Source organism: Neoarius graeffei, chromosome 18, assembly GCF_027579695.1.
Source record: "Neoarius graeffei isolate fNeoGra1 chromosome 18, fNeoGra1.pri, whole genome shotgun sequence".
Lineage (NCBI taxonomy): Eukaryota > Metazoa > Chordata > Actinopteri > Siluriformes > Ariidae > Neoarius > Neoarius graeffei.
Window position 1 is genome coordinate 29,483,557 of NC_083586.1, and position 20,976 is coordinate 29,504,532.

Below are 20,976 nucleotides of genomic sequence, written 5' to 3' on the forward strand. Positions count from 1 at the left end.
GTTTGTTTGTATGTATTAATTAAAACATCTCCATGTCCTTCTGTTTTATCGAAATGAAGCCAAAATTCTTCCACGATGTTGTCAAATTTAGTGCCAGAGTTTGTATAGTAGGGACGAAACCAAGTCAGGTACATTTACTCATTTGGCAGGCCCGCCCCCTTCTCTCAGTACCAAAGCCTAGCATGTCAAAATGTTCAATGTATTTTTATATGAAAGTATGTCCCTTTACACACTCATCCAGAAGGGTAATTTTGCACAAGGCCATCTGTCTACAGCAGAAAAAAATAAAATAAAACGCGTCTGGAAAAATCCCAAGGGAGTCTGGAGCCAGAATTGTGATGTTACCTGCGGAAGTGCCAGCAGTCTGCGTGAGCTTTGCACGGTTTCAGTGCACAGCCTGTGTAGACCAAGCGCTCCCATTTCTCTCTCACTGTCCGGCCTTTTGGGAAACGCTGAGTACTAATCCCATCAAGATTGGTGTTGCTACACCCTCCTACGATGCATCTGTTAACCATTTTAATAATTACACGATAACGTTGAAGAAATTTGCAGAAAACCACCAGGTCGTTTTCTCATAAACAAACCAGCGCTGACGTAGGATTCAGAGGGAGGCGTCCCGCACGCGACGTCACGAAAATCAATGTTTGCCAGGAAATCCAAACGCCAAGTTTTTTCAGAGGCGGATCAATTCGCCTCAAATGGTTTGATTTCAACTGAATTTTTCTGGTATTGCGCAAGGTAAAAAAAATTGCAGAGAATGCAGAATGTTACAGATATTTAATATAAAATAGGAGAATTACATTGATCTTGCTCCTGAATTTACCCGTGATATGCACTTTAACTGTTCTAAGAAATGATAAAACAGTGGTAGGTTAGACCAAAGTTGCCTGACAAACTCAGATACTCCATCTCATGAACAGACGGCACAATGCAGGCATCTCTTCCAGCCATCCCCAAGTGTACCCAGGCCTTCTTATGATATAGGAGGATAATGTTAAACTGGGGCGGCACGGTGGTGTCGTGGTTAGCGCTGTCGCCTCACAGCAAGAAAGTCCTGGGTTCGAGCCCCGGGGCCGGCGAGGGCCTTTCTGTGTGGAGTTTGCATGTTCTCCCCGTGTCCGCGTGGGTTTCCTCCGGGTGCTCCGGTTTCCCCCACAGTCCAAAGACATGCAGGTTAGGTTAACTGGTGACTCTAAATTGACCGTAGGTGTGAATGTGAGTGTGAATGGTTGTCTGTGTCTATGTGTCAGCCCTGTGATGACCTGGCGACTTGTCCAGGGTGTACCCCGCCTTTCGCCCGTAGTCAGCTGGGATAGGCTCCAGCTTGCCTGCGACCCTGTAGAAGGATAAAGCGGCTAGAGATAATGAGATGAGATGTTAAACTGGCAGCACGGTGGTGTAGTGGTTAGCACGGTCATCTCACAGCAAGAAGGTCCGGGTTCGAGCCCAGCAGCCAGCGAGGGCCTTTCTGTGCGGAGTTTGCATGTTCTCCCCGTGTCCGCGTGGGTTTCCTCCGGGTGCTCCGGTTTCCCCCACAGTCCAAAGACATGCAGGTTAGGTTAACTGGTAACTCTAAATTGACCGTAGGTGTGAATGTGAATGGTTGTTTGTCTCTACGCATCAGCCCTGTGATGATCTGGTGACCTGTCTCGCCCATAGTCAGCTGGGATGGGCTCCAGCTTGCCTGCGACCCTGCTCAGGATAAGCGGTTACAGATAATGGATGTTAAAACTAATTTCTGGGGCAAAAAAGTGCAAAATCAGTACAGGGAAAACTAACAAGTTTGAATGAAACAGTGAAGATGGGAAGACAGTTCAGACGAGAAAAATTACATTGAAAAGACCATTTCGTCATCGAAACATGAGAGACGGGCGGGGCTACACGTTATTAGAAACGTTACACTGTGCACGTTTTTATTGTCCTCGCACTTGACAGGACTCCACAGCTGAGCGGTTTCATCTATGAAGCACAAATACACTAGTGTGTGCTTGCGTATGCACAACTAGTCAGCGCATTTCATATAAAATGTGACACCGTGACTGACCGTATTTCAAGCAGAATTGAGTCAAGATGTTCAGGAGCCCTGTCAGGGCATGCATATGAGATCATTTCCCCTCAATACACACCACAGGCGATTTAAAAAAAATAATAATAAAAAAAATAAAAATGAGGGGGGGGGATTGGATCATCCCAGAAATAACAATACTCTAAAACTGAGTATCTGGGCTTTAAAGTTTTTTGCTTTTTCCCCCCCATTAATTATGCTGTTCTTCTGTCTGTATAATTTTGACATTATAGACAAACGTGTTGAGGGACAAACAGGAAATACTGTGCCAATGAATAAGGTGGAGAGAATAAAAGATAATGGTTATACTTCAGAGAATATAGGTGATGCTTCGACCTGATTTTTCATGGCTTTTGAAATCGTAAGAACGATGTACGTGTTCCACCACAGGGAACCCGACCGTAAGAGCAAGGCAATGTATCCCATAAACACCTGCCAACAAAATTTGTACTTTTATTTACATAAGAGACAGGGGTGTTTTTAATCCAGCGCTTATTTTTTAATTTGCTTAAAAAAAAAAAAGGGATTTTTACCAACACATTTTACAGAAAACATTCGCGACAGTTTCATATAAAACTACTTAAAACAGTTTTATTAGTCCACTAGCTTATTGGACAATTAACAGTTGTTTGAAATATAAAAGACTGCAGCTCGAACCCTCAAAGCTCATACGCTGTATTTGGTCGAAGAGGATGTTTTCCAGTAGGGTTTTTTTTTTCCCTACTGGGATTTTTCATAGCGGGCAACGCATCTTTGCATTGTATGTTTTCGCTGTGTTTTTTTTACCTGAATGATTGATTTCATACTCTGCACACTCATGTAAACAATTATTGTAGAGTTCAATAGCAGTTATGAGCTGATTTCCTTCGTTTTAGATAATCTAAAACCACTGCAGACAGATATCGTTTAGTTCTTACACTGGTGCTTGAAAGTTTGTGAACCCTTTAGAATTTTCTATATTTCTGCATAAATATGACCTAAAACATCATCAGATTTTCACACAAGTCCTAAAAGTAGATAAAGAGAACCCAGTTAAACAAATGAGACAAAAATATTATACTGTGTCATTTATTTATTGAGGAAAATGATCCAATATGCCTTGTGATGACCTGGTGACTTGTCCAGGGTGTACCCTACCCATAGTCAGCTGGGATAGGCTCCAGCTTGCCTGCGACCCTGTAGAACAGGATAAAGCGGCTAGAGATAATGAGATGATCCAATAGTACATATCTGTGAGTGGCAAAAGTATGTGAACCTTTGCTTTCAGTATCTGGTGTGACCCCCTTGTGCAGCAATAACTGCAACTAAACGTTTCCGGTAACTGTTGATCAGTCCTGCACACTGGCTTGGAGGAATTTTAGCCCATTCCTCCATACAGAACAGCTTCAACTCTGGGATGTTGGTGGGTTTCCTCACATGAACTGCTCGCTTCAGGTCCTTCCACAACATTTCCATTGGATTAAGGTCAGGACTTTGACTTGGCCATTACAAAACATTAACTTTATTCTTGTTTAACCATTCTTTGGTAGAATGACTTGTGTGCTTAGGGTCGTTGTCTTGCTGCATGACCCACCTTCTCTTGAGATTCAGTTCATGGACAGATGTCCTGACATTTTCCTTTAGAATTCGCTGGTATAATTCAGAATTCCTTGTTCCATCAATGATGGCAAGCCGTCCTGGCCCAGATGCAGCAAAACAGGCCCAAACCATGATACTACCACCACCATGTTTCACAGATGGGATAAGGTTCTCATGCTGGAATGCAGTGTTTTCCTTTCTCCAAACATAACGCTTCTCATTTCAACCAAAAAGTTCTATTTTGGTCTCATCCGTCCACAAAACATTTTTCCAATAGCCTTCTGGTTTGTCCATGTGATCTTTAGCAAACTGCAGACGAGCAGCAATGTTCTTTTTGGAGAGCAGTGGCTTTCTCCTTGCAACCCTGCCATGCACACCATTGTTGTTCAGTGTTCTCCTGATGGTGGACTCATGAACATTAGCCAATGTGAGAGAGGCCTTCAGTTGCTTAGAAGTTACCCTGGGGTCCTTTGTGACCTTGCCGACTATTACACACCTTGCTCTTGGAGTGATCTTTGTTGGTCGACCACTCCTATCAGACTTTGATAGATCCCTGTTCTTTAAATAAAACAGGGTGCCCGCTCACACCTGATTGTCATCCCATTGATTGACTTAATTCCACCTTCAAATTAAAGGTGGGTTATGAGATTTTGGAATAACGGTTCCCGCAAGCCATATTTTGAAAAGAAACCCGCCCTCGCCATGCTCCACCCCTCCTCCCCCTTATAAAGCCTGAGAAAATCAGCCTTTATAATGGGTGTCTATTGCGTTACACACCAGTGGAGCAGACTGTAGAGAGCTTGAAAAAAATAGCTCAAACTTTCTCATTTAAACTATGTTTTCAGCCCCAATTTTCACTCCACACACACACAATTTTCTCAAAAGTAGTAGCCACACTTGTCCTGATTCACACAATGTGTCTACCTACACGATAGGCCTTGCAGTTTTTGAATGAGAAGCCTGAAAGTGAGGAGAGGACAGCCGCGCAGCCACATAGACTCCCATTATAAAACTTGGCAGAAAAGTCACTCGTTTTTAACTCGCTCTAGTGACCTCATTTTTTACACTACAGACAAAAAACATCACCGTGTTCAGGAGATCCTTGTGGCGCTCACTGTGAAAGAATTTTGTGAATATCTCCTTCCGTTTTCGTGTAAATCCCCGTTGTTTGGAGGGAGCGCACTGAGAGAATCCTGCGCTCTGTGTGACACTCTGCTCGCTCTCACACACACACAGAAGGGCCGGGCTGCTCACGGGCTTCAGTCTGATTGACGTGTCAGTATCCAATCATTTTGAGGTGGTACCTCGATATGATTGGATGGCGTTTTTCCTTTATTTTACACTGTAGACTGGATTAAAATATTTCGTTTTTGGGTCAAACCTTCTATTGTACTGCTTGCAACATGGGTGTGAGGAGCTTTTCAAGCAATATGGTAAAAAATACTCCTGAAAAAAAATCTCATACCCCACCTTTAACTGCTAATCCTAGAGGTTCACATACTTTTGCCACTCACAGATCTGTAATATTGGATCATTTTCCTCAATATATAAATGACCAAGTATAATATTTTTGTCTCATTTGTTTAACTGGGTTCTCTCTACTTTTAAGACTCGTGTGAAAATCTGATGTTTTGGGTGATATTTATGCAGACGTATAGAAAATTCTAAAGGGTTCACAAACTTTCAAGCACCACTGCATGTCTGATAGTAACTGTATAGTAGAGATAAAAAGTGAAAGTGCTGAGTCACTGCTGTCCACCAGGCACCCAGCAGAGTCGCACCATAATAAACGTCGTGGTGTTGTTTCCGGTGCATGGCATGCAGCGTCAAAGAAAGGAATAAATATGTATTCGTAACTGCGATGTGTCCCTCATTATCGGTCTCATGGTCATAAGACAGCACAGCAATTTACTGACATGTAATACATTACACTACACAATTCTATGGTTTATATGCTGTAATATTCTATTCAGGCTGATTTTGTGCCCTTGCAAATATTTCGCTCATCCACTCATCAGGAGCTCCGCTTTTAGGCAGTACATAAATATCTAGATATACAGTGGTGCTTGAAAGTTTGTGAACCCTTTAGAATTTTCTATATTTCTGCATAAATATGCCCTAAAACATCATCAGATTTTCACACAAGTCCTAAAAGTAGATAAAGAGAACCCAGTTAAACAAATGAGACAAAATATTATACTTGGTCATTTATTTATTGAGGAAAATGATCCAATATTATATATCTGTGAGTGGCAAAAGTATGTGAACCTTTGCTTTCAGTATCTGGTGTGACCCCCTTGTGCAGCAATAACTGCAACTAAACGTTTCCGGTAACTGTTGATCAGTCCTGCACACCGGCTTGGAGGAATTTTAGCCCGTTCCTCTGTACAGAACAGCTTCAACTCTGGGATGTTGGTGGGTTTCCTCACATGAACTGCTCGCTTCAGGTCCTTCCACAACATTTCCATTGGATTAAGGTCAGGACTTTGACTTGGCCATTCCAAAACATTAACTTTATTCTTCTTTAACCACTCTTTGGTAGAAAGACTTGTGTACTTAGGGTCGTTGTCTTGCTGCATGACCCACCTTCTCTTGAGATTCAGTTCATGGACAGATGTCCTGACATTTTCCTTTAGAATTCGCTGGTATAATTCAGAATTCATTGTTCCATCAATGATGGCAAGCTGTCCTGGCCCAGATGCAGCAAAACAGGCCCAAACCATGATACTACCACCACCATGTTTCACAGATGGGATAAGGTTCTTATGCTGGAATGTACTGTTTTCCTTTCTTCAAACATAACGCTTCCCATTTAAACCAATAAAGTTCTACTTTGGTCTCATCCGTCCACAAAACATTTTTCCAATAGCCTTCTGGCTTGTCCACATGATCTTTAGCAAACTGCAGATGAGCAGCAATGTTCTTTTTGGAGAGCAGTGGCTTTCTTCTTGCAACCCTGCCATGCACACCATTGTTGTTCAGTGTTCTCCTGATGGTGGACTCATGAACATTAGCCAATGTGAGAGAGGCCTTCAGTTGCTTAGAAGTTACCCTGGGGGTCCTTTGTGACCTTGCCGACTATTACACACCTTGCTCTTGGAGTGATCTTTGTTGGTCGACCACTCCTGGGGAGGGTAACAATGGTCTTGAATTCTCTCCATTTGTACACAATCTGTCTGACTGTGGATTGGTGGAGTCCAAACTCTTTAGAGATGCTTTTGTAACCTTCTCCAGCCAGATGGGCATGAACAATGCTTTTTTGAGGTCCTCAGAAATCTCCTTTGTTCGTGCCATGATACACTTCCACAAACGTGTTGTGATGATCAAACTTTGATAGATCCCTGTTCTTTAAATAAAACGGTGCCCACTCACACCTGATTGTCGTCCCATTGACTGAAAACACCTGACTCTAATTTCACCTTCAAATTAACTGCTAATCCTCAAGGTTCACATACTTTTGCCACTCACAGATATGTAATATTGGATCATTTTCCTCAATAAATAAATAACCAAGTATAATATTTTTGTCTCATTTGTTTAACTGGGTTCTCTTTATCTACTTTTAGGACTTGTGTGAAAATCTGATGTTTTAGGTCATATTTATGCAGAAATATAGAAAATTCTAAAGGGTTCACAAACTTTCAAGCACTACTGTATTAGTCAGGGTCATATTTAGGTCATACAGTTGCAATCAGAAATATTCAAACCCCTCACCTCAAAAGATGTTATAGTGATGTGCATGAAAGATAAGGACAATAAATGACGACAAAAAAAAAACAAAACCCAAAAAACCCCTTAAACAACAAAAGGGAAAAAAAAATTGATGCATATTTGAGTTATTTTGACAACAGAAGTTGACTTAACTTTTAATTTCAAATGAAAATGTAAATCTTTAACACATATGCACCATTATTCAACCTCCAGCTTCAGTGCTTTGTGGAGCATCCTTTAGCTTTTATAACTTCTCACAAACATTTGTGGTAAGTGCTGACAAACTTCTTACACCTCTTGATTGGAATCTTGGCCCATTCTTCACGTGCAAAAGTCTCTAGCTCAGCGATGTTTGATGGCTTCCGTGCTGCAACTGCCTTCTTTAAACCACACCAAAGATTTTCAAATCGGATTTAAACCTGGTGACTGAGAAGGCCATTCCAGGATCTTTTTCTCAACCAAGCTTTGGTTGACTTGGAGATGTGCTTGGGATCATTGTCTTGCTGGAAAGTCCATTGATCACCAAGGATCACCAATTTGTCAACAGAAGGCATCACGTTCCTCTTTAAAATGGCCTGGCATTTCTGGGAATCCATGATGCCAGGTAGACGATCAAGCTTGCTGGTTTCTGCCGCAGAAAAACAGCCCCATATCATCAATGACCCACGTCCATGCTTGACTGTGGGGATGGTATTCTTCTGGTCATAAGCCTGACATACATTCGCACGCCAGACATACCGCTGGTCCACATGTCCAAACAGTTCCAGTTTGGTTTCATCAGTCCATAGAACTGTGTTCCAAAACTCTAGTCTTATCCAAATTCCTCCTGCCATATTCTAGTCGACTATTGATGTTCCTTGTGGTCAAGAGTAGAGTGCTTCTTGGAGTCCAGCCATGAAATCCTTGTTTATTCAGTGAATGTCTTATTAGTTACCACTGAAGCACTTGTACCAACCTTCATCATGTCATCCTGTAGGCATCTTGCACTCACATGGGGGTTTTTCTTAGTTGTCCTGACTAATGCCGCTTTTCCACTACCAACGCGGCTGAGTTGGGCTGAGCCGTGGCGTGCTGAGTCGAGCTGAGTGGGGCTGTTGGAGTTGCATTTCGACTACAACCGCGCTGAACCGTGCTGGCTGGAAGTGGGTGGACACATTGGGTGGAGTTAGCGAAAGTGGGTGGACGTCAGGTGATGTCGTTAGGCGGCACAAACAGTGACATCAGTGATCTTTTAAGCGGTAGTCTCACAACCTGGACAGTAAACAATAAACATGGAGGACATGGAGTCGTTAGTGTTGCTGGTCTTGGTGCTGTGGCTTGTTGTCACCGACAACGCCAACAGATACTGGCAAGGGCGTATAGATGAGGCGAGGTGCATAAGGCTTCATAATTCTCGTAATTCTCCTTCTTCCGGGTTTACGGTGTTTACAGATCCCAGCGTGCTCGCGGGGCGTGTGTGGGCATGTGAGGACACTCCTCCTCACCAATCAGTGCACAGGGGAGTGTCTCCTCACGCCCCCAGCCTCACTCAGCTCGGTTTGGCTCGCTTCGGCTCGCTTCAGCCCCACTCCAAAACTGTGCGAGTTTTGGGTGCTGATCAGGGCTGAAGCAAGCTGAGTCGTGCTGTTCTTCGATAGTCGAAACGCGAGCCGTGTCGGGCTGAAGTGAGCTGAAAAAGGGTAGTGGAAAAGGGCCATAAGTGGCTAAGGGCCCTTGATGAAATTTTGGGCTTTCTTCCACAGCCAGGCAGGTTTGCAGCTGTTCCATAAGTTTTAAACTTCCTTATAATGCTCTCAATGGTGTCTCTTGGAATGTTAAATTTTTTGGAAATCATCTTACACCCAGGGCGGCACGGTGGTGTAGTGGTTAGCGCTGTCGCCTCACAGCAAGAAGGTCCGGGTTCGAGCCCCGGGGCCGGCGAGGGCCTTTCTGTGCGGAGTTTGCATGTTCTCCCCGTGTCCGCGTGGGTTTCCTCCGGGCGCTCCGGTTTCCCCCACAGTCCAAAGACATGCAGGTTAGGTTAACTGGTGACTCTAAATTGAGCGTAGGTGTGAATGTGAGTGTGAATGGTTGTCTGTGTCTATGTGTCAGCCCTGTGATGACCTGGCAACTTGTCCAGGGTGTACCCCGCCTTTCGCCCGTAGTCAGCTGGGATAGGCTCCAGCTTGCCTGCGACCCTGTAGAACAGGATAAAGCGGCTAGAGATGATGAGATGAGATCTTACACCCAAGGCCCTTTAGGTGCAATGAAATAATCGTCTCTCTCAGCTTTTGTGGAAGCTCCGTTGAATGCTTTCATGGGTGGGGTTTATAAATCACAGCGGAAACAAATGAAGGATTATAGAGTTCCCAAAGGCTTAATTATGTTTCAACTCCACTTTAGGCCATAAAAACTGCCAGAAAGCTTTAAAAAAATATATTATAATTATATAGGGGTTGAATAATTGTGACATGACTATCTTAACAAAATATACGGTTACACACAAATACTACATCGTGCAGTTTCCGTGTTGATTTTATGCATCACTCAACTCAGTCATCCAAAGCAGAATCTTGCTCTTTGGAAAAACTTTAATTGATGAATCCTTAATCTTTGGGGGGTTGAATATTTCTGATTGCGACTGTAAACGATGTTCTCTTGTTATGGATTGCACACGCTTTTAGACAGACGTTCTCCCACACGCTTAAAGAGCATCGAATTTGTTATTTTTACTTTTTCAGTTTTTTTTTTTTGTTGTTCTTGTTCATCTATACACTACTTTTAATCTGTGGATTAGAAAATCCCTACTCAGAACAGTCCCGTCAATCAACACTTTCAGACCTGTGTGGAACTCGTTCTTACATCGGTTAAACGTCTGAAAAAAATATTTTACCGAGATGTAATCATTTGGTAAAGGACATCATCAGTATGACTTCCCACCAAGACTCATGCTCTCATTAATCAGATCTCATAACTCCATTCAAGTCATGCTGAACCGAAATCACAGAAGCACGTTAAAACATGAAAGGGCTTGATTTTCTAATTCATTATTCACCGTGTACGTGCGCATGCCATTTTGAAAACGATGGGGGCTGACCGTCATGGTGAGCTAAGATTCTATGAATTGAATTACGAAACAAGACGTACATGCGGAGGTGGGGGTGTGGTCAAGCACCGGGTTGTGAATACACAGCAAGGCCAAGGGAGATGAGTGACAAAGCGACCACGCCAGAGTTTGATTGACGGTGATGTGTGCGCGCGCACGTGTTCCTTCCATTTCAGGGATGACTGACAGCTTAAAAGAGACAAAGAGCTGAGAGGAGGAGGAAATCAAGGTCCATCGCAGAGCTGTGTGTCTCAGTGAGACAATCAAGTAGCAAGATAGCTGAAAAGTATAAAGAAAAACACCCATCAAAACACCCCACCTGTCTCCATCCTTCAGTGTCCCAACATTTGTGAAATACTCCAGTATGATGTTTAAAAGGGAGCCGAGAGACGTGCTCTGGAGTCATCCTGGTTTAACTCCATTTCAATATAATTCGTATTTAGGTGCAGTTATTACAAAGCACCGCCACAAGCTCGGGTTACCGTGTGTGTGTGGAGTTTGACTGCATGTTCCTCCTGCGTTTATAGGAGTTCCCTCTGGATTCTCCATTTGCCCGCTCACATACCAAGAACATGCCAATAGATGATATTGTTAAGACAAAATTATTCCCAGGTGTGAATGACTCCGTATCGTTTGCACACGCGTGCGCGCACACACCGTTGTGGTCAGAAGTTTACATACAGTGACATGAATATTATCTTGGATATGAATGTCATGGCAATATTTGGGCTTGCAGTCATTTCTTTGAACTGTTTTTTTTCTTCTGTGGCAGAATGATTGTACAGCATACATCTTTAATTTAAAAAAAAAAAAAAAAATTTGGTGCACAAGTATCTGTGAAGATACTCAGTCGTCCAGGTACATAGTAATCTGTGGTTGGTAGAAGAGAGCAACTGGACTTGCTTGAAAAGTCTTGAAGACGTTTCGCCTCTCGTCCGAAAGGCATCATCAGTTCTGTCTGTCTAATAGGGAGTATCAAGTATTTATCCTCTCATGGATCATAATAGAATCCAAATCAGAATGCTGATGGCTGCATTGAAGGTGGCTGATAGATGTCATAGACACCCACCTCTGTTCAGTGATGGTCGTTCCAGGCTGACAAAATTGAACGATCCTCTCTGGCTAAGATGTCTGCCAGTTTCCTGGAAGTCCTCTCATACTCCCGCACTAGTCGAAGGGAACTCATCCCAAAGTGTGTAGAAACATATCTGTGAAGATACTCAGTCGTCCAGGTACATAGTAATCTGTGGTTGGTAGAAGAGAGCAACTGGACTTGCTTGAAAAGTCTTGAAGACGTTTGGTGCACAAGTTTTAATTTTCTTTGGGTTTTCTGAAATCAACACAGGGTCAAAAACATACATACAGCACACCTAATATTTGGGTGAAATGTTTCTTCGCAAGATTCACCTCGACCAAACGTTTTTGTTTACCATGAACAAGCTTCTGGCAGAATTTGTAGAGTTCAATTAAATGTGGTTTTTTTTTTCTTGGCATGGACTCGACTTATAAGTACGGTCCATATATTTTCAATAGGGTTGAAGTCGGGACTTGTTTTAAGCTTAATGTTAGCCTGCTTTATCCTCCACAACCAGCTCTGATGCGTGTTTGGGTTCATTGTCCTGTTGTAACTCCCAAGTCGTGTTCAAGTTTCTGATGGTTTATGCTGAATTCTGAGGTAGTCCTCCTCCTTCATTATTCCATCCACTGTTGCCCCTTTTCCACCAAATCAGTTCCAGGGCTGGTTCGGGGCCAGTGCTGGTGCTGGTTCACAACTCACTCAACTTGCGAGCCAGCTGAGAACCAGTTTGCTTTTCTATAGCTCGGGGTGCTAAGGGGAGCCATGTCATTACGTTGCTGTATACGCAAGTTACGTCGCTGCGTTTGCATAAACCTTGGCGCGAACATCGAAGCAACAACACTGAGAAGAAGCATCATCAGCAACTACAATAATAATAATGGATAACTTCGTGTTTGGACAGCTTCTCGTCGCTTAAAAATGGCGATCTTTCGCGGTCTTATTATTGTTGTTGGTCTTAACAACTCCGCACCCCCTGCTGACGTAAGCGGTTCTTTCCTCTGGCCCAGCAGAGAGTTGGTGCTAGCCTGGAACTGTTTTTTCTGGCCCCAGAGCCAGTTCTTTGTCAGTGGAAACAGAAAACCTGGTTCCAAACTAAACACTGGCCCCGAACCAACCCTGGAACTGCTTTGGTGGAAAAGGGGCATTTGTGCAATGAACCAGTTCCACTGGCAGCAAAACAGCCCCAGAGCATGATGATCCTACCACCACCACCAGCTGGTACAGTGTCCCTCTGTACATGGTGGTCACTGTGGCCAAACAACTCAATCTTTGTCGCATCTGACCATACAGCTATCCTCCAGAAGGCTTTTTCTTTGTCCGTGTGGTCAGCTTCAAACTTTAGTTAAGCTTGAAGGTGTCACTTTTGGAGCAGGGGGTTATTTCTTGGATAGAAGCCTCTTAGTCCATGGGGATCTGAATTGTAGACAGCGATCCATCCGCTTCCAGTTCATGGCAGGACTGTGGCATGGTGGTTCCCAGGTTGTTCCTGACCATCCAAACCAATTTCCTTTCAGCTGAGGGTGACAGTTTGGGTTTTCTTGAAGCAAAGTGGCTTGGCAAAGTGACTCCACCTCACAATAACTTGCATACAATTGTTTGAACTGATCTTGGAATTTGCAGTTGTTTAGAAATGGCTCCAAGAGACATTCTGGAGTTGTGTACATCTGCATGGGTGCAAGTATAAAATTTTCAAAAACCTGAAAAGTCTGACAAAGTCAGACGTGCATGGCACAGCCATGCAGGGGGTTTACAAAGGGGGGTGAGCCCCCCCTTAGGGCTTGAAAAAAGATTTAAATTACAAGTTAAAATGGTTGTCTCTCATGCAATCATTAATATTAATAGTTATATCTCATCTCATTATCTCTGGCCACTTTATCCTTCTACAGGGTCGCAGGCAAGCTGGAGCCTATCCCAGCTGACTACGGGCGAAAGGCGGGGTACACCCTGGACAAGTCGCCAGGTCATCACAGGGCATTAATAGTTATATGATTTGCATATTCACATCAAATGTTTAATACATTATCAACTCATCTGAAATAATATTTCAAGTACAAGGCTTGATATTTCAAAACATCTAGCAACTACTAATTTAAATGTTGAAACAACCATTTTTAATATGCTTTTGCTATGATACCTTTTTATGCCTCCGCCACCGTAAGGTGCAGGAGGCATTATGTTTTCGGGTTGTCTGTCTGTCCACGCACCCGTCCGGAAACCTTGTGAACGCAATATCTCAAAGGTGAATGAAAGGAATTTCACCAAACTTTCGCCATTTGTGCACTTTGGGACAAACATGAACCGATTAGATTTTGAGATCAAAAAGGTCTAAGGTCAAGGTCACTGTGAGGTCAAATGTCTGTCCGAAAACCTTGTGAACACAATATCTCCAAGGCTGATACAAGTAATTTCACCAGGTCAAGATTACTGTGAGGTCAAATGTCCATCCCCAAATCACAACTTAATAAGGCGTGTAGTCTACCGGGCGGAGGCATCCCCATCGACAGCTTGAGTTAAAGGGCTGATGACACGAACATGACTATGCAATTTCTTAAATAAACTATACAACATGGCAAACATGTTAAATTTCTGTTATAATTACGTGAAAAGAAGCTGTTGTTACGCAAATATCCAACTTTTAATTGCACAGCGCAAGAAAACTGGGTCCGTGGCTCGCGGCCATGTTGTGACGTTAGCGGAAGAACACGCTGCGGTTCACTGGCTGTTCTACTCTGGTTCTACTCAATGGAAATGGCGCATGAAAACGCCAGTGAACTCTCTAGTGCTAGCTCTTCCTCTTCTGGGAGTCTAGAATTGTGCTGATCTCTTCCGAATAGAATCTATGATAGCCTACCCTCTTTACCCTTTGCCTCTCGTTGCTAGGCGGCAGTCACATGAAAGCCGCAAGCTTTCACAAGCAAATACATGACTGATATCACGCTGACTTTATGATTACATTTATGATTATCATGTAGAATCTATAGCTCTACGTACCTTTATCTTATGTCGTTTCACAACACATGTTCTGACAGGAGGACTGTCTTTGGATCCGGCATAGCTACTAGTAGACCCCCTCCGGAATACTGGCAGTGTTGCCAGATTGGGAGGAATCCCGCCCAGTTGGGTGGTTTCAAGTGCATTTTGGTGGGTTTTGAACATATTTTGGGCTGGAAAACGTCAGCAGTATCTGGCAACAGATACTGCTGACGTTTTCCAGCCCAAAATATGTTCAAAACCCACCAAAATGCACTTGAAACCGCCCAACTGGGCGGGAAACCTCCCAATCTGGCAACACTGTGTAGGCACTGCTGATGGTAGTAACACACGTTTGTGCTGAACTGAACACCCAAGAGATTCCTTTAAGCTGGGAAGGGTGTCAAAACAATCCAAATCGAAGTGTTCAGAGCACAGGACGGATGTTGGTGAGGGCTCCCACTTGTCACGAGTGCACCTGACTTGCTTCACCCACTTCGCATGCAGCTCGGGATCTCTGGGAAACTTGAATAAACTTACCCCATCCTTGTAGGTTTTGGAGCAAAAGCCGGCAACACAACGCAAAGGCATAATATATATATAAAAAATACTAATAATGACAAACTGAAAACCTGTCGCATCAACAACAAACTGGTAAGTTAGGAGGAAGGTTCTTTCGCTGACGTCATATAGCTCCTCCTCCTCCTTCGTCTCCTGGGTGCTGCAGCCCCGTCAAATTTGCCCAAATAGCCGCGTTTATCATAACTTGTAAAATAGGCGCCTTCGTGAATTAATATCATCAGGAATTACTTTTTATGTTATAATCGCCAAAGATGTCAAAAACGTGTCATCAGCACTTTAAAATAAGGGGCCACATGTCTTGATGTCCTCAGAAACTCCTGGATTTTAGCGAATAACAAGATTCAGCTTTTTCCATATACAAAAATATCTATATTTTATAATCCATTACTGACTACAAATGAGTTTTCAACCCAACAACCACATTAGAAAAGATGATTAAAAAGCTAATAAACTTATTTCAAGACCTACCTTACTTTTATTTAATAATTGAAAGGTAATCAAATGTCAAAAAAAAAAACATGTTTCTAAAAGCAGATACTTGTGATGAATAATTTCAATTCTAGAAGAAAGCACATTGCATTTGCACATCACACGATATCAGATGATAATTTAAAATCACCAATAAATGTTTTGAATTCACTTATTACTACATATCACAAAAATCAGAAAAGTGATTAGTCTCATCGGCGTGACTTTTAAGTCCCTTCTTCCTGCTGGAGCCGGACTTGATAGTCTTTGAACAGCAGTCACAATACGCAACTCCCGGGACGTCCGGTTTTCTCAGCCATATTCCCCATGTGTCACCGTTTTTGTCACACTCGCGTAACCACTCCCATCTCCATTTATTTCTAGACGTCTTTTCTAATTCTTTTGTATTGGAGCCTTCTGATAAAAACTTCATTTTGACACATTTTGATCAGCAACCAGAGGCAAAGCACGTGGATCTGTCGCAAGGGAGGGAAGCGAAATAAGGGTTATTATAAAAGCTGAAGTAACCCAGTAATACGCTGAGAGAGAGAGACAGTGAGAGGGCCACCCCATACCCTCCCCCCGAAAATCTCAACGGATTTACACGATTTGGAAAAATTACTTTTTCAGAACCGAAAAAAACGGAGCTTCCGGCACATGCCGGAAAACTTGCACCCATGTATCTGCGATCCTCTTTCTCAGATCTGCACTGAGCTCCTTGGACTTTCCCATTTTACTGTGTGTTGGTCAATCCAATGAGTGCTGTAAACAAACCCTTTTTATGAAGGCACAGAGAAGCTACCAGCTGTAGTCAATCATGATCACTAACAGGAAGCTAAGAGACCTCGGCCTTGGCAAGATAAGAGACATTTTGGAAGTTTCAGCACCTCTGAATTAATAATCTAAGTGAGCGTATGTAAATTTCTGACCCTGGATGTATATTTTCGACCCTGTGTTGATTTCAGAAAACCCAAAGAAAATTAAAACTTGTGCACCAAATTCCAGTAGTTTTTTTTTTTATTAAAGCTGTATGCTGTACAATCATTCTGCCACAGAAAAAGAACAGTTCAAAGAAATGACTGAAAGCCCAAATATTGCCATGACATTCATATCCAGGATGACATTCCTGTCACTGTATGTAAACTTCTGACCACAACTGTGTGTATGTAATAGACAGATAGATAGATTTTGCATAGTGGTTTTTATATAGTAGTTTTTGTGACGTCGAAAGACTTTTACCGACTTAAAGATGTAGATATAGAATTCCCACTTCAAGCTCAATGTTCCTGAAATAGGCCCCGGATTGGCCTCGACTCTGACCAGGATAAAGCGGTTACTGATTATGACTGAGTGAGGGAGGTTGTGTTCATCTTGATTTAATTCATCTTTAGTAACATGGTAGCCAGGATCGCACACCTTGAACGAGATGCCAGTCCATCATGGAGCACCATGCACACACATGGGCAACTTTAGAGTAGCCAAATCACCTCCCACCATAACACGGTGGAGAACATACAGAAAGGAACCCCAGTGCCATCATTCAAACTGCTGCATGCAATGTCGTACCCAATACATCCTATAAAGCAATTTATTTTACATAAAAAGATAAAGTGCAGGGAATTTGACAAGAACATAAATTAAAAGCAAACCTTGGCTGGGAATGGCAGCTTCTTTGCCACTTCTTTAAGCACAGGTTCCACTTCCCCGAGTTCAATATGACCTCCGACCTCTACTATCAACCGGCCACACTTTACCGGTGTAACATAGTGGTCGATGGCACCTTTGCCTCCTCCCATGCGCTGACCCAGGCCTTTACGAGTAATGGGCTTGTAAGGAGCGCTAATCCTCCAACGGGCGAAGGTGGTACGTGAGTCCATACGCCGATTAATAGTGAGCCTCATCATCTCCATATGGCCCCAGTGCAGATACCCTCCACCCATGGCCTAGAAAGAGCAACATGTTTAAGAAACTAGTATTGAAGACAGCTTTATCTGAATGATGGATTCTAGTACATTTTATTTGGTGGTGTTCAGTGTGTAATAACATTCAGCATTACAAATAAATAGTGCAGATTGGGAATGACAGGCTGTTATATAAATTGTGGGATTATAGAGATTTGTGAGAATTATTTTTGCTCAGAATTAAGTACACTACTAGTGCATCTCAAAAAAATTAGAATAGTTTTTCTCATAATTTAATTAAAAAAGGTAAACTTTCATATAATAAATTCATTACATGTAAACTGAAATATTTCAAGCTTTTTTTAAATTTTATTTTTCATGATTATGGTTCATGAAAATCAGAAACCCAGAATCTAAAAATTATTGGAATGTTTTATTTCGAGTTTGAGTAAAACAGTATAAAATACCATGCATCTCTTGGTCTAGTTCAGTACACGCAACCACAAACATGGTGAAGACCGCTGATTTGACAGTTGTCCAGAAGGCACTCATCAACACACTCCACAAGGAGGGTAAGCCACAGGAGGTCATTGCTGAAAAGGGTGGCTGGAAAAGGTGCACAAGCAACAGGGATGAGCACAGCCTTGAGAGGATTGTCAAGAAAAGTCTACTCAAGAACTTGGGAGAGCTTCACAAAGAGTGGACTGAGGCTGGGCTCAGTGCATCAAGAGCCACCACACAGACGTCTTCAGGAAAGGGGCTACAACCGTCGCATTCCAAATATCAAGCCACTCCTGAACCAGAGACGACGTCGGAAGCGTCTTACCTGGGCTAAGGAGAGAAAGAACTGGACTGCTGCTCAGTGATCCAAAGTCCTCTTTTCAGATTAAAGTAAAATTTTGCATTTCATTTGGAAATCAAGCTCCTAGAGTCTGGAGGAAGAGTGAAGAGGCACAGAATCCAAGTTGTTTGAAGCCCAGTGTGAAGTTTCCACAGTCTGTGATGATTTGGGGTGCCATGTCATCTGCTGGTGTCGGTTCACTGCATTTTATCAAGTCCAAAGTCAACACCAGGCCCGCCGACAGGGGGGGACAAACGGGTATGTTGTCCCGGGCCCAGGAATGGGGAGGGCCCAGAACTGGGCTCTCATGAAGTTGCGATTATTTTATTTCATTTCAAAATGTGTTGATTTGGGGGAGAAATGTGCTATATTTGCATTCAATAAATGATTTCTAGATCTTTCGCCTTTATTGTCTTTGAAAAAGGCATCAAGAACCCCCTACCACCCCTACTGCAAAAATGGTTTGGTCTGATTCTTTGATTAAGGGGAAAAAACGACATCGTTCGATCATGGCGCTTCGACAATCAGCGTGCGTGCCATTTGCCAACATGCACAAGTCAGGAGCAAAGAAAAGAGAAAAAGAGAGGAAGAAACCAAGAGACTCAGGGGCTCACTGCATAAATATTTTAAAAAGAGATTGGGATGATGCAGCAGGTACTAGCAAAGGCAGTGGGGCAGCTGAGCCAGGTAAGACACAGCCAACTTTTTCCAGCCCCGTAAAGTAACCCCAACCAAGGCACGCGCGGCACGCAATTCATGTTACAAACGAGGGGAGAGCAAGTCACACTGAACACCATATCAAACGCACAGGGCATTGAATCATTTCATAACCACAACGGCTTAATAACATTGTGTTTCATATATCTGATTGAAGCTAAGAATATTCACATTAGCCCGCAATCATATCCCGCCGTTTCTCGAGCGGTGTGTTCTTCCCTGCTTTTCACACTGGACAATACGCACGCACAGTATACTTATGGGGCAGCGGGGGCGTGGTCAAGCGCCGGTCTGTGACAGGAGGGCGGAGTCAGGGAAGGTAAGTGGCAGAATCACTACACCTGACGTTAATTGACCTGTGTTTGTGTGTGTCTTCCCAGTGACCGCGCCCTATTTAAAGAGAGAGAGCAGAGAGTCTCTGCCCCAAACCAGACGCCGGTTGTGTGTGTGGCTGTCTGTGTTTGATTAAAGTGTTAGCTGAAAAGTGTGACAATAAAACAGTTATCAACCTGAGCTCTGTCCTGCCGTCTTTGGTGCTCCGCCCATACACGAGAACTGCCACAACTATGTTCGCCCCCAGCCCTGCCCGAAATCCCCTGTCTATCGCTGCTCCTTCAAGAGCACCCCAATCGCGTGATTATAGTAGACTATCCACGAGTTTAGGAAGGCATTGCGGGGGCTGTCGCATGCAGGCTTGGGGCGTAACGGAATACATTTAATGGCGTTTGGTTAAAGGATACAAAATAACAGTAACCGCTTATTCCATTACAGTACGGGGGGAAAGATTCAGTGAAACTGGGGATTACTTCACAGGATCACAATGTGTGTGAGGTTGCTAGTTTTGGCTTTTTTTTTCTAAGGAAATGTTAAAATGTTAAAACTGTAAAAATGTTGAAATGCTAAAATGAAATGGTTGTTGACCGATTGAATGGTTTTTGAATACCTGTCATTTAAGGGTTGGAGTGAGTAGAGACTGGGATAAGAGAGGTGTGTGTGTAGGTTGTTAGGGGGGGCCTATTCAGAGCATTTTGTCCCAGGCCCAGCCAAAGCTGTCAGCGCCCCTGGTCAACACAGCCATCTACCAGGAGATTTCAGAGCACTTCATGCTGAAAAGCTTTATGGAGATGCCGATTTCCTTTTCCAGCAGGACTTGGCACCTTCCCACAGTGCCAAAACTACTACCAAATGGTTTGCTGACCATGACATTACTGTGCTTGATTGGCCAGCCAACTCGCCTGACCTGAACCCCATAGAGAATCTGTGGAGTATTATCAAGAGGAAGATGGAAAAACACCCGACCCAAAAGTACAGACGAGCTGAAGGCCGCCATCAAAGCAACCTGGGCTTCAGTAACACCTCAGCAGTGCCACAGACTGATGGCCTCCATGCCACACCGCACTGATGCAGTAATTCATGGTAAAGGAGCCCCAACCAAGTACTGAGTGCATAAATGAACATACTTTCCAGAAGTTGGACATTTCTGTGCTGTAAATTATTTTTTGACTGATCTTAGGAAATATTCTAATAATTTGAGACACTGGATTTCTGATTTTCATGAGCTATAAAGCATAGTCAAAATTAAAAACAAAAAAAAAGGCTTGAAATGTTTCACTTTACATGTAATGAATATAGAAAGTTTACCTTTTTGAATTAAATTACAAAAAAAAAAGAAACTTCACGATGTTCTAATTTTTACAGATGCACTAATAAGAATGTGCCAGTAATACAACATGGTACCGTCACACATTCCATGACGGTTTCACACAGGAAGTCAACACAGGTATGCAGGTGAACACAGTAAAGTAGCAAGGAACTGTTTGAAGCTGTGAATATGGTTAACATGGCTACCCTGGTAATGTTACTGTGGCAGACATGAAAGAATTTATGCACACGAAGACGAAAAAATGTGACAGATCCTATATTTAGAAAAAAAAACAAGCAAAAAACCCCCCCCAGTATATTAAAAACTGTGACTGAAGA

At 43.0% G+C, this 20,976-nt stretch overlaps 1 protein-coding gene across 3 annotated transcripts in view; it reads right to left on the reverse strand.

Moving 5' to 3' along the window:
* The window catches only part of mrpl16 (mitochondrial ribosomal protein L16), a 50,915-nt gene that overhangs the window by 5,734 nt on the left and 24,205 nt on the right, over positions 1-20,976 (reverse strand). For all 3 annotated transcript variants that reach the window (XM_060898648.1, XM_060898649.1, XM_060898650.1), the window contains one exon: positions 17,187-17,480. In XM_060898648.1, the coding sequence (XP_060754631.1) occupies positions 17,187-17,480 (294 nt within the window). The remainder of the gene's footprint in view (positions 1-17,186; positions 17,481-20,976) is intronic.